At 54.6% G+C, this 14,369-nt stretch overlaps 1 protein-coding gene across 11 annotated transcripts in view; it reads right to left on the reverse strand.

Annotated features, from left to right (window-relative positions):
• Positions 1–3,792: 3,792 nt before the first annotated feature.
• Positions 3,793–14,369, reverse strand: part of KCNIP2 (potassium voltage-gated channel interacting protein 2) — a 42,216-nt gene continuing 31,639 nt past the window's right edge. For 2 of the 11 annotated variants that reach the window (XM_062496975.1, XM_062496973.1), the window contains exons 2-9: positions 8,007–8,102; positions 6,753–6,877; positions 6,252–6,321; positions 6,085–6,155; positions 5,443–5,550; positions 4,952–5,056; positions 4,652–4,714; positions 3,793–4,321 (exon numbers count right to left, since the gene is read on the reverse strand). In XM_062496975.1, coding sequence (XP_062352959.1) covers positions 4,274–4,321; positions 4,652–4,714; positions 4,952–5,056; positions 5,443–5,550; positions 6,085–6,155; positions 6,252–6,321; positions 6,753–6,877; positions 8,007–8,102 — 686 coding nt within the window. In that variant the 3' untranslated portion in view covers positions 3,793–4,273. Of the gene's footprint in view, positions 4,322–4,651; positions 4,715–4,951; positions 5,057–5,442; positions 5,551–6,084; positions 6,322–6,752; positions 6,919–7,559; positions 7,566–7,931; positions 8,103–13,238; positions 13,437–14,369 lie in introns of those variants that run through there. The other 9 variants (XM_062496978.1, XM_062496977.1, XM_062496968.1 and 6 more) reach the window with 8 other exon arrangements.

Below are 14,369 nucleotides of genomic sequence, written 5' to 3' on the forward strand. Positions count from 1 at the left end.
ATGTGTTTCCAAGCCTGGAAGAGGCCGCGAGAATGCTGAAGGGCGGGATGCAAAGCCGAAATGATATCAGTAGATCAGAGCAGAGGTCTAAGGTCACACAGCATCTCTGCTGCAGCCGCAGGGGAGCACGAGGGACCCCAGGGCTGAGATGGCCTCTCTTGTGACTATGGAGAGAGGCCAGCGAGGAGATCGTGCCAGCCTTCCTAGCACTGGGGAGACTGCAGCAGGCACCAGCCAGCAAGAAACAAGTTTACAAAAAACTGTTGGAAACCTCGGTTGGTGAGGAAGGGCCGCCTGCAGGCATCAGGGCAGACACATCCCATTTCAGCCACGTTTCCACTTATTTCCGCTGGTAACGATTCGGACGTGACAAGAAACTGAGGACTGCTGCGTTTCCATCAGTACCTGTGCTCAGGAAGCTATAGCAGGGCCCTGGCCAAGGGACTTCTCTGGTTACCACCATCATCAGGCCTAAGCTTTCAAAGAGCAAAAAATAGAAATTGTACAGATACCCTAAATAGGAACCAGCTAAATTGTATTGATACACGAGCAGACTTTACAGAAGGGTTAGAGAGGAGAAATGCACAGAATCTGGGTGGAGAATACACAGGACTTTCACACACCTCCAGAGCTGGGCAGTGGCTACAGGGCTACAAAGGACCCTGAAGGGGTGCTCAGATATCTGATCATGGCAAAAGAATCCTACAGTAACAGTTCTCCCAGTGTTGGAATATCATCCTTTAACAAAATACTTGTGTTTCTAGGCAGTATTCAGGATGCTGAAGTGAATCACTCACTGCCCCAGGCTGCATCAGCTGTTTCATCCAGTTGCTCAGCTATTTTACCACACAGCTACTATTAATTTTTCCTCTGAAAGCTGGGAAAAACTTGTCTGGAAACAGCACAAGGCTGCCCTTTTCCAAGGATCCATCAGCTCTTATCTCTGTTCTCATCATAGACCAAATGACTTGGCTGTCCACCCTTAAATGCCACCTCCTAGTAACAAAGGTCGTCCAAGCCCTGGCTCACACAGCAGCTTCTCACAGAGAGCTGAAGGCACACCTAAAGGATCCAGGCCTTCCTGCCCTCAGGCCCTTCCTGAGGGTCTGGTGGAAGAGAGCAAAACAGAGTATTTTTGACTCCCAGAGATGCTTCCCCACTCCAAAAGCTACACTCCCTTCACAAACCTTTTCCCAGCTGGTGTGAAAAGACTACGGCAGCACTGGAAGGCTGAGCCCCACAGCACCACTGTTTTTCCCATTATCACCTCAGCCTCTTTCCTGCCCTTCAGCCTGGGGACGGGGACCCAAGGGATCCCATCAGTGGCTCACAGCATCTCTATGCCACAAGAGGGCACATCAAGCCCTTGGATGTCATTGCCCAAAATAGCAACCAGCCAAACAGAGCTCAGGGGATAGGATATACCGGGAAAAGTGGGTTAGAGGGGAAAACGTGCTCCGGCCCATTCATACTGCCATACACAGCCCTGGGGGGTAGCCAGCAACCTAAAAACGTCCCTGGAGAGTCAGAGGCTTTGGAAAGATCAGACTTGCTGCCTACCCAGTCCCACAGTGGTAATTCCCCCTGCAGCCAGAGACCATCCTTTTAAGATATTTGGTCTCCAGGCAGCTCTTTGCATTGAACTTTCAGTTCCTGGAGCACAGGCTGTAGAATGCTGAACTATTTTGCTGTTCTTCATCAGGTCCATTGCTCTCTTGTTCTGCTACTTTCTTACGTACATGACTGTTTATTTAATTTTTCCCAGTTCTCAGTGCTGGACTTTTCCAACAACTAGAAAGAAAGACTCCTTCCCAGTCTATACCTACCTCCTCAAGGCGGCAGGTGACCATGTTCCTGTTAGCTCAGCCTTAAATGCTACATCCTAACAAGGGTCACCTGGTCCCAAGCTTGGGTCAACCCAGCAGCATCTGTGACAAGCTGAAAGCACACCTGGCAGCCTGACTCCTGAAATGTGACACACTTTGTGTAAGAGCTTTTTAACCTTAACACCTACAGCCTCTTAGCAGAGGAAAGTCTGTATTTACAGGAGCACCAACAGCATGGCTAAGCTTCGTGTGCACCCTGTCCCCCATGCCAGGGCACCCATGCAGAGCACCCTGCAACCACAGCACCCCAAAAAGGACACCAACCTTCTGCAGAGACCCCTTGTTTATCCTGCCCTCCCATCCCAGGCAGCTGGCAGATGCAAAGACACAACAGTAGTGTGCATAGCGACTGTGGTTAGATTTTATTGGTTTTTTTGTTGTTTTTTTGTTTTGTTTTGTTTTTAACTCATATAATTATTATAATACAAAATATACAGGCTGAAGATGCCAAGCAGATTGTGGGTCACCATGCCCCGGGGCAGGGGGTCACACCATGCGACCTACAGCGTGAGGGGGGAGGTGGCAGGTGCTCCACATGGCAGCGAACAATGGGTACCCCAGAGAGCTGGGAAGAGGGAGAACAGGGTCAAAGAGATGGAGGGGTAAGGCCCTCTCATCCTTAGGAGAATGCAAGTGGGAGTTCAGCCCCACAGCAAACCTGGGAACAGGTCTGGGAGATGAACAGTGTGTTGGATGAACCTAAAAAACACATCATGTCTGCGAGATAAATAATGTGTCGAATGAGCCTAAAAAAACATGTGACATCTGCAAGGGCTGGGACAAGGACAGTCCCCCTGGGAAGCAGCCCCATAGCTTTGGCCCAGAGCCCCAGGGGTTAAATTCTAATGTCTCCAGCTCCAGGGGCTCAGCCTGCATCTGGCCCAGCATGGATGCTGATCCCAGACATCGCAGATCAGGCCAGCCCCAAACCACCTCTGACTAAGGATACAGAGAGTGGAGCTACTCTTCCCTGGGCTGCCAGGGCTGGGTACATTCCCAGTGCCTCTGAGGAGCTTCTGGAGTTGGCATGGAATTATTAGCCCATGGGCGTCACTCTCCCAGTTATGACTTGGAGTGGTATGTGGGCAGGACAGGACTGCCCGCACATATCCATCTCCAAGAAGCTGATAGTGACAAGAACACCCAGGTTCCCTGTCCCCAAGGTCCCCAAGCAGGCTCTCATATGCCCATGCTGGGAAAAGAGAAGAGTCCCCTGCCTTAAGATGACCCTCCAGCCTGCCAGCAGCATGGCAGTGACTCCTGTCTAACCCCAGCCTCGACTTTCTCCTCCAGGAGCTGCCAGCTCAGCCATGTCACCAGCACAGGGCTATGCCTGTGGGGCCACCTCTCTGCCTCATTGCTCATTCCCCAGTCCCCAGGGCAGTGAGACGAGCCAGGGCACAGGGGCAGGACAAGGTCAGCAGTGAACGATGCCAGGAGCATGGCTGTGAGCCCTATGGGGGAGGAATGGCCACCAGAGACCAGTGCGTCTCCCTCTTCCCCACACCGTGGCTGTCATGTCCTCAGGAAGGGTTGGAAAGGGTATCTCTCCACTGGAGGCTTAAAGCAGATCCCTGGGGTCCCCCTGTACTGGCACCCCAAACCTGAAGGACAGGGGCTGAGGTTGTAGCTCTCCCAGCCCTGCATCGTCCATCCTGGGGGACAAGTGCCATAAGTCACTTCCCCTCTGCCCCTGTCAGGAAGAGCCTTGTAGGTGTAACCAGGATCCCTGGGATCAGGTGATGCTCCTCATAGCTCATGCAGCAATGGGCTGATGTGGCTGCCTTCTCCAGGCACGACCCCTCTGCCCACCCACTGGCCCAGTGTCAGGACAGGGAGGGTGGCCGGTGGTTCACAGTGGACACACCGGACATGCTTCCCAGAACAGGGCACAGCCAGGGCAGGGGAGGAAGCCGAGACACTGGCTGTGCCCATTGCAAGATTTTATTGGTTTCTAGACAGTGTTGCTGGAGGATTTGGGCTGGAGCCAGGACTCGGGGCTCTTGGGGCTGGGGAGCATCATGGGAGGCGAGGTGTGGCTGCACAGTGTGGTATTTATGGGGAAAACCTCTACTGCAGACCAAGGATGCATCTTTTCCACCAGGATTGGGAACAGAGAGGTCCATCCAGGTGAAATTCTCATCCTGTGCCAGCCATGCCCATGCTCCAACATCTGGGAGTACCTGCTTGGGATTCCCCGCGGAAAGCAGAGCTGGGCCAGGGGAAAGGGAAGATCTCGGCACCAACCGCATCTCAGGGAAGGAAGGCCCCTTTCCATGGGGGTGTCTGTGCAGCCGGAGGAGGGAAGTCTCAAAGGAAAAGTCAAGAAAGAGAAGAAGGTTCTGGACCCAGTGTCAGGACAGCTTATCTGGATGCAGGTCCAGGAGCTAAATCACGCTGTCGAAGAGCTGCATGGATCGCATGATGTTCTCATCCTGTCAGGAGCAGGTGGGAAGCAGGCAAGTTGGGCACAGAACAGCAATCTGGGCAGCTTCCCCAAACCTGGCTTTACCCTCATGGCAATTCTGGCACATGGGACAAGAGCCCCAGGGGTTACAGGCAGTTTACAAGCCCTACTGAGATTCATGGCTATCTTCATTTTTATGAGGAAGCTGGCATGGGTACAGTTCCCAAAGCAGAGCTCTAGCCTTGCCCCTGGGAGCCCTAGCTTTACCTCCTCTCTGCAGGAAGGAAGCAGGAGGGACAAAGGTCCCCAGGGAAGAGGGTGGTGACCTAGCTCAGGGGAGAGTTTCTGGTGACTTTACCTTCTGGCAGGACTCCAGGAACTCCTCAATTGTCACCACACCGTCCTTATTCCGGTCCATTTTCTGCAGACAAGCACAGCACAGGGAGCATAGCAGGGACAGCCCCAGCCCTAGGGAGAACCTGGTACCCCTTGTCCAGGTCCTACAGGGGCTGGACACAGTGCACCCCTGGCCCCAAGCATGCCCAAGCACTAACAGGACCAGCACAGTCCTGCTTCATCCCCAGAGTGGGGTGTTTTCTACTGCATCCACTGCAGCTCTGTGCTGGAGCTCTGCTTCCCCAGGATGTACTCAGCTCACCTGGAAGAAGTTCTCCACGTGCTCTCGTGGTGCTTCCTCCCGCATGGCCGGGTAGGTGTATTTGCCCATCATGTCGTAGATGGACTTCATGATGTCCAGCATTTCCTGATGGGAAGGGGAGCAGGGTTGCAGTATCAACATGGGGTTCTGCCTCCACCTGGTCCCCAACCCGCACCTTTTTCTTGATGCTCCTGAAGGATCTGTGGGGTGCTCAAATGTATTTGTGCTGGCTCTGTGCACAGCATGGGGCCATGTGTGCAGATGTGTGTGCAGTGGAGCCCCAAAGCTGCACACCACTCATCCACCCTCCATCCCAGAGTCACACCAGTGCCAGGGGTCCAGGAAGAACATTTGCAAAGCTGAGCTCAGTTAAATATTGTTCCCCTCAGCTCTCCTCCAGAGCTCAGACAATAGCCCCAAGTTCTGCCCTGATCCCTGCCAGGTGCAGACTTGTGCTGGCCCTGGGGACTAGTCTGGACACCCCATCCCACCTCTCTGGTGATGCAGCCATCTTTGTTCAGGTCATAGAGGTTGAAGGCCCAGTTCAGGCGATCATCAATGGTGCCCCGCAGGATGGTGGACAGCCCAGACACAAAGTCCTGCAAGGATGGACAAGGCAGGCAAATGGGAGTTACAGCCACAAGGGGCCTCAGAGACACAGAGGGTACACCCTGCTTGATTCTGTTGCAGAGAGGAACTCAGCCCCAAAGCTGATGTGCCTTGGGCCTTGGGGCTGATAAGGTTAAATATTGGGTATCAAAAAGAGTTGCGGGAGAAAAAATTGCTTAACCCCTTATACATTTCTCACACTACTCTCTTGGGTCACAGCAACCAAGAGGACAATGTGCATCATGACCTGCTGTTCAGCTAAAGCCTGAACAAGACCCAGCCATGGCTGTGTCTGCCGGTCTGGGTCCCTACACAACCCTACCCAGAAAATACACAAAGTCCCTTTGTTTGCTTTTCATTGGTTTTCTGTTGCCTCTGGGAATTTAATAAACTCCACTAGGCCCACAGAGCTCTTCATTCATCTCTACAATAACAACGCTGCTGACCCCAGCCCATGGTCCCTGGAGGGACGTGCTTTCCCTGCCCCGCTGCACCCCATCAGCCCCTCCTTGCCCGAAGCTCACCTCAAAGCTGACAGAGCCATCATGGTCGGTGTCAAAGGCATTGAAGAGGAAGGTGGCATAGGTGCTGGAATCTGCAGGGAGGCATACAGCATTGGGGGGTGCTGTGTGACCCTCTGCCCCACAGCTGCACCCATGTGTATGGGGACAGGCTGGGGATGTGCACTCACCTCCTTGAGGGAAGAACTGTGAATAGATCTGCTTGAAGTTTTCTTCATTGACAATGCCGCTTGGGCACTCCTGCCAGGGCAAGGTCACAGTGTCACTTCCACATTGCAAAAAAGGGCTGAGCACCCCCTAAAAAACCTGTGGCTCCCTTGTCTTGCCCCACCCTCAGCCCTGTGCACCTGCTGCTTGGAGCAGAAAGGCTGCTTGGAGAATCTCCCTAATTTTTTGGGCCCCTCCTGGAGTGGCCCTCACTGGAGTTGCCCCTCCCACCCCTCACTAGAGTGGCTCTGAATCTCAGGCACCCAGGAAGGGGGCTCTCTGCACCCAAGGAAACAGAGCACAGGATCAGGTTTCCCACTGAGCTCCCTGGAAGTAAGATCAGGCTATAGCCTTATATAAACTTCAACCCCAAGGTCCCAAAACCTTTCACAAACAAAGCACCACCCCGGGGTGTTCAGAGCAGCAGACGTGGGGGCTATTAGAGCTGGTCAAGAGGTACTCACATTTTTGAAGCCTCGGTACAGGACCTGCAGCTCTTTGCGAGTGAACTTGGTCTGCTGCTGGAGCTGCTCCAGCCCCTCGGGGCGGTGGCAGACGGTGGAGAGCTCAAACTCATCCTCAACACTGTCTGCAAGGAACCCAGGGGAAGAGAGGGTGGCTGAAGCCACACTGTCCTGCCCCATCCTGTCGTGCCAGGGGGCAGGAGAAGCATCTTGCACAGCACATACTGTCCTCTCACACCTGCCCAGGTTGACACATTTTTGGGGTGCCCTGCTCAGCCAGAGCTGGGTCTATGCCAGAAGGGGACACTCACAGACACTCACAGACACTATGGCTACAAACTAGAGGCTGACACCGGGCAACAACCCCCTCCACTACAGCCCAGGCTGGGCACAAAACAGGTGTGAAAACCTCCCACTGCTGAAACCCTCCCTGCCTGCCCTTCTCCCGCCAGCAGAGGCATCTGCCCTGTAGAGTTCAGACTCGTGATACAGCACCAGGGCTCAAATCTAGCAGGAGAATTGCCCCTCAGAACCCTTAGCCCCAAATGCCCCCCCACCCCCATCCTTCCAGGTTATTTTCCTCCCACTGTGCTCCCACCTTCAGTGACAACTTCTCTCCTCGACCTGTCAAGATGCACAACCTCCAACCTCTGCCTGCAGCAACCACCACCCCTAGATCTCACTCAGCCAAGAGGGGCACACAGCAAATACTCCCTCTTCATGGGACAGTTCAGACCCTGCCCCTTCATACTCACCTTTTCCCAGGGGGGATTGGCTTTGCACCGTGGAGCTGAGAGAGATCCTGACCAGGGGCTTGGACTTACCAAGGAACCAAGCACACCCAGTACAGGGGTTAAGGGACTCTGCACTCACTCCATGCTCAGCCTCTTTCATCGCCCCATCACACCTCCATCTCCAAACCAACCCTAAGCCTAGAGAAACAACTCCCCACTCCTTAGATGAGTGCCAGGAGGGCGCTGCTACCCTGAGCCAGCTCCCAAGCAGTTCTTTCCACTGTGCGTCCCGTGGGAGCTGCTCCAGGGAGTTGAAGAGGGAGAAAACCAGCCTGTGAGCAGGTAAGACAGAGGTTGGTGGAGAGCCCGTGGGATCGGACCCCTCCAGGGCAGGGCTGATCCTGACAGCCAGGGCAGGGGAGAGGTGGAGGTGTCCCCTTCCCACAGGCAGGGCCAGGGCGGAGAGCAGGCAGCAGCACCGCCGGGACAAACACACACAAAGGCAAGAAGAAGCACTTGCTTTCACTGAGCGAGGGGATGGATTTGGGCCGGCAGCAGGGCAGCAGTTTGAGGAATCGCTGCTTCAGCGCTTTTTTAGTTTGGACTGGCGGGTTGCCTGGAAGAAAGAAGGAGTCACCAAGCAGAAGAGTTAACACAGCATCAGCCCCAGGTCCCCACGGGCAGCAGGGTTGGGCACCCAGCGCGGGGCGATCTGAGCAGAGGCAGCACATGCAGCATGAGGCTGAAGGAGCAGGAAGGCTAAACCCAGCCCAGACTCTGGTCGACCTTCCTGCTCAGTCCTAGGACAAACCCAGCACTGGAGTATTCATCCTTGAGAAGGATGAGGACATCCCTGCTACCCACACCCAGCACCTCTGTACACCTCTATCATACCAGGGAGCACTGGAGACTCCCGGGAGCCCAGAGAGTCAGGAAATGGCAGGGCCAGACTCTGTCCTTTAGCCTTGAGGAGAAATAACTGCTCCCTGGGGACCCTCTCCGAGGGGCTCTGCAGGAAGGCAAAGTAGAATGAAGCCCAAGAAACAGCCTGTGGCTGAGCCAGGACATTGCATCCTTCCTAAGCTCAGGCTGGGTTTGATCCTGCTGGCACCCAAGAGCTGAAGGCAAAGCATGCACCAGACCCACCATGCAGCCCAAACTGCAGCATGCACTCCCACCCCAGTGCAGCACCAGGACCCGAGCCCAGGGACCTGCTTTGAGACAGCAAGAAGGGGAATGGGGCTCAGGGCTCTGCCTTGGCCAGGCTACAGGGCTGGGTGAGGGATTCCCCACACCAGTCTGGCCCATGGCCATTGCATCCAAGTCACCCTACATTAACAGTAGGTTCGCTCACTGTACTGACCCTACTGCCATCCCCTGTTCTCCCATTTGGGCCCCAATGGTTTCACTCAGCCCCATCTCTCCCAGATGATGTTGCCCCATGGCTGCAGACCCCTTCCCTCCCTTCCCACAGTGCCTCAAGCCAGCAAACTCAGCACAGGACTAACGCCGCAGGTAGGGAAAGGAGGAAGAGGAGGGGATGAAGGCCATGCTGGGCTCCAGTCTCTGAGGGGAGGCAGAAACCAGCATGGGGACAAATGGGAAAAAAGGTGCAAAGTCCCTTTGGGGTTCTGGTTTGTCACTGTGTTTGCAGATGTCCAAGCATCCTGTACATCTGCAAGCAGCAGGTCACAATGCCTATGCATCCTGAGCCATATTTTTGGGGTTGTTTCTCTAGGGTTCCAGCAAATAGCTGTCAGAGAAGCCCTTTCTCAGCTTTATGGGGCTAAGCTGAGCCCCAGATGCCAGGAAAATGGTGTTGCATGGAACCCAGCTCCAGGACAGGGACATGGGTCTGCATCCAATCTCTTCTAGGCAGGCCAACCCCAAAGTGCCCACAGGCAGAATCCAGGACCCTCTGAGCTCACACCAAGGCAGCTCCATCATTCTGGGAGATGGAGAATAGCTTCAGGAGTTTGCAGGTAGGCGAGGAAAGAGGACTTTTCTTTCCTAGAACTGGGCATCAGTTATACATAAACCATGGTTTTGTCCCAGTTTTGATCCTTCCAGGGCCTTCATTTACAGAGGGAAAGGGAAATTGCACCTTTCATCCTTCCAAGGATGCTCTGGGGCCAGGTCCCCCCAGCAGAGCTGCACGGTGGGAACAGACCTGACAGGCAGAAGTATCCCCTTTGCTGAGAGGGAAGGGACAGGGTAAGCAGAGCAACACCCAATGCCAGGGTGATGGACCCGGGAGGGAGCAGGGCAGGAGGGAAACCACACAGCGAGAGAGATGCAACAGAGAGTAAACTGTGGTTGGACTCACAGGGGCAGCAGGTATAGGCACGTGCAGTAGGTCAGGTCAGGTGCAAGTTACACTTTAGTTTGTTATAAAGAAGGAAAAAGAAAAAAAATAATAAAGAACATGGGCGTTTTCTCAAAGAGGAAACCAAAGGGGGCCCAATTCCAGGGTCCCCAGGGCAGGGGAGGGAGCACATTCAGCACATGCAGCTTAACAACAGAAGAGGGGTGACCAGGACTGGGGTTTTGCTGTCCTGGCTTTAGTGAACACAAAGGCTCTGCTGAGTAGGACACACCACCCTCTTTCTGTCCCCAGCATCCAAACTACAATCAAGCCCAGGAGCTCCTCCTTGCTGGGAAATAGCTCTGCCCAAAGATGAGGAGCAGAGCCCAGCCACGTGCTGCCGCTCTGGACACAGGGGACATTGCAGCTGTCCCTGCCAGCAACAGCTCCTTTTCCAGATGCCGCTCTGCTCTCCACCCTTCTGCAAGGGCCATCCAGTGGCTGGCACAGAACAAAAATGGCTGGCAGTGTTTTATCTGCAGCGGGAGGTCTGCTGGGTTAAGTGACTTGTCACTTCCCATGCATCACTCCGCAGCTCAGCAACTTCAAAACACACAAACACAGACAAATTGAGACTCCATCCTTGGGTAGCACCAGAAGAGGAAGGGATTTCCCATCCCCACCTCCACATGCTGTTGAAATGAATCCTGAAGGCTGGCTCCAAAGGGACCTACAGTGGGTGGATCCCTGCCCCCAGCAATGATTGCCATCAAGATGGCCACAGACCACTTTGTATCAAGCCACCACCAGCTGATGTGTCCTTGGAGGATGGATCCAGCCAATGCCACCATGCTGAGGGTTACCCAGTGATGGGCTGACAATTCCCTTCCCACGGAAGACCCAAGCCTGGGCTGTTCCATGGTCTCCCCAGAGGAAAAGGGGGAGACAGAGTCAGTCCTATGCCCAACAGTGTCCCTGTCCTCCCATAGAGCCACAGCCACCAGTGCCCTCCCAGTGACAACTGGATAGGGAGACCAACCCATCCCTTCCATGGCACCCTCCTGCTTGAATAAACCCTCAATAATAAACCAACACGCAGTGCCAAAACTTCCCCATCACTCTCAGTAACCTGAGAGTTATAAATGCAAGTCAATAAATGGATGACCATGATGGGTGGAAAATGTGCATCCCATGACAAGACCACTCCAGTGTCCCCAGCTCCAGGGAACAGCACCATTCCAGGAGGGGAGCAGAGCACCAGCAGGCCACCAGTCATGCAGCACTCACAGCCCCTGCTTGGCCCTGCGGGCCAACACAGGTTGCCCTGTGGGTCAGCTGACAGGTCAGGAGGAGCTGGTATCCCAAGGCTTATCTGAGCCCACCTGCCCCTAAAACCTGTGGTTGACAATCATCCCTATGCAGGGCTCAGCCACTCGGGGAAGTACTCAGCCTCAGGCAGTGCCACCAACCACAGCTCTCTGGGGTCTGTTAGCAGCAGGAAGAGTGAGTCTCCCCAGCTGCCCTGGGGAGGTCAGGATGTGTCCCACCAACAGCAGCTCTGCAAATGACCCTCATCAGTCAGCAATGCTGATGAGCCAAGTGTAGCAAAGGTGCCAGACAGTCATGCATCAGAGAAATGAAATCACGGCTGGCATCTCCCAGGGCCAGAGAGTCGGTTCTGGGGGTGATACAAAGCTGGGAGCAGCAAAGCTGCCAAGTGAGCTGAAGTCTGTGGGACAGCAAAGGCTCAGGACCAGGATATTTCCCAGTGGCAGAGAAAGAAACATCTGCACAGCCCACAGCTGAGCAGTCCCCAGAAGGGGACTGGCCATGGGCCAGAATGGGCCACAGAGCCAAGTAGGGCTTAAAGTACTGCTGTCCCCATTCCCAACCCCAGCCTGTGACAGTGCTCCCACATAGCCTGGCTGTGCCCAAAGGAGATGCTGCAGAATAATAATTCCTTCAGACCACACCACATAGAAAATGTTGCAAGCAGGGAACGGGACACGATACACATCCCAAGAGACAGTGGAGCTTAGGGGCTCCCCAAACAGAGCAGACAAAGCTGCAGGACTGAGACAGCCATATGCATCACCCTGCTGCAAAACCCACACACAGGGACACATCCTGCCCCCATCAGCACCTCCTCTGGCAGCAGGAACCATCGCATCCAAGGTGCCAGAGGAGCTACCCAAAAGAAATGCCCCAGCAGAGCAGCAGCTCCTCTTGGCTGCAAGCAGTGTATTCCACAAGAGAGCTAGTGTTCTGCATATCCATTACCCAGATGCCATCCATACCCTCCACAGTAAGGCACAGGGACAAAAAGTGGATGTGCTTCAGTCACACCCCAGCCAGATGCCAGGCAGTTCAGAGACATCCTCCATCAGAAGGAGGTTGAAAGCACCTCCCGGGCACAGCATCTTCCTCTCCTCCCCTACTAGTTGCTCCTCTGATCACTCCTAGCCAAAGAGATGTGATCTGCAGTCCCTTCATTTCACAGCATTCCCAGTGCCAGCAAGGAGGCAGAGGGAAACCAACCCCAAAGAACATTAATGCAAAGTCTATTGGCAGCCCTTGTCCAAGCTGGGACTGTTCATGGCACAGTCAAGGAAAGCAGCCAAAGGAAAAAAGGTATCAGCACCATGCAGCTCCCTGCACTCCCATCCTCACCAAGCACAACCAACAGGACGTATATCCATTGCTCAGACATATTTTGGGTCCTCTTCTTTGGCCACATGCAACCCTATCCTCAGTGCCCACTTGCCAATCCAGGATGCTCAACACCCAGAGCATCCTCTTCCTTCCCCAGCCCAGCCCTGCAGGAAGGGCAAAAGGGCTCTTGCCTCTTTTCCCATGTTTTTCCCCTAGCCACCAATTCCCATAGCAGTGAGAAAGCTTTGCCCTGCATGGTGTTACATCCCACATTCATGGATAGCTGTTTCTTCCCAGCTCACACTGATCTCCTCTGTCCCAGTTACCTGCAGTCCTTTTCCCTATCATCTGACAAAGCCCAGCCCTCTGCATCCCATTGCCCTGAGACTCCAACAGCCCAGAGAGTCTCCATCCCCCAGCACCCCACACATCACTGTATCCCAGTGCCTCAAGACACAGATATCCCCCACCCTAATGCTCCCAGACACCCTAAATTTCCAGCATCATGCACCCAATGTCCACAAATATTCCTACCCAATATCCTAACACTCTGAAACACCCACAGACACCCTCACTTCCCCAGCTCCCTAGACCCTAATGCTGCCAGACACTCCAGTGACCCCCTACACTATACCCCCATTAAAAAGGATAAAAAGAAAAATAAAAAGCACTAAACCACATTAATTCTTCAAAAACTCCCCTAAGCACCCTGCAGCCCTTGGGATAGGAGGAGCACCTCCACCACCACATCCCCATCTCATTCGAACCCCACCCGCATCCCTGTCCTTATCCCACCTCCCCTGGTCAGGTCGATGATGCCCAGAGCATGGAGTATCTTGAGGCTGGAGCAGAGCAGCAAGATGATGCCCACCGTTTGCAGCCCCTGCAGGTCCCAGGATGCCTCAGCAGCCTCCATCCCCAGACACACAGCCCCAGCCGGCAGCTGCTCTGGCAGCAACAGACCCAGCAACGCAGGAGAGGGGAGGGCAGGGGAGGAGAGACATGCCTTGGCCCTCCCTCCTCCTGCCCCGGCACCCTCTTGGGTCCCTCGGGGCACCCAGGCTGCAGAGGAGGAGAGCCCACGAAACTGCCCGAGGGACTTAGGGGTCAGCTCTCCTCCAGGGCGACCTTGCACTACACTGCTTGGCACACGAACCCACAAAGGGATGCAGAATGGGCACCAGTGTGTGCATGGAGGTGGAGCAGGCTCATCCACGCTGACTTTCACCCCAACAAGAGCTCGTGGTGGCACTGGAGCTGAGCAGTCTGCAGGGACCCCCGAGTTCATCACACACTACTGGGATACTGTTGCCACTAGCCCGGGGACAAGCTCCACCTAGGAAATCCCCTCTGCCCCATCACAAACCACCAAACCTTCCCCCCAACAGCATCTCCACCTTGCATGGCATGAGTTCCCTGCCTTGGAGCTCAGCCTTGTCCACTGCTAACCTCCATAGACAACTGCAACCCTCATCTCCTCCCTCTTCCTCTGCATCTCTGCACCAGCAAGTCAGTCACAGCCACAGCTGGGGGCTGCCAGCCCTGGGTACATTGCTTGCTGCTGGAGAGTGCTCCACAGGGTGCAAATGTTCCCCACAGGGTGCTGCCTGAGGGGAGGGCAGTATGTCAGGGACAGCCAAGGTGGGTGTTCCCCACAGCCCACCCAAAATCCTGCTGTAAGGGCAGCAGGACAAAAACTCCAGCCTGGGAACAATGGTTATTAGAAAGTCGCTTTCAGACAGTTGTCAATGCATCTCTCATGTAAAAGCTGCTTCTGAGGTGGCCACCTCCTGCCCAGCAGTATAACAATCCCCAGGGCCAGCACCCACGGCGGAATGAGACATTTTCCTGTATCCTGGGGAGGGGATGCTGTAGCCAAGCATGGATGGCACATCTGACATCCCAGTAACTACACTACAGGGACCA

The sequence above is a fragment of the Cinclus cinclus genome, chromosome 7, assembly GCF_963662255.1.
Source record: "Cinclus cinclus chromosome 7, bCinCin1.1, whole genome shotgun sequence".
NCBI classification, from domain to species: domain Eukaryota; kingdom Metazoa; phylum Chordata; class Aves; order Passeriformes; family Cinclidae; genus Cinclus; species Cinclus cinclus.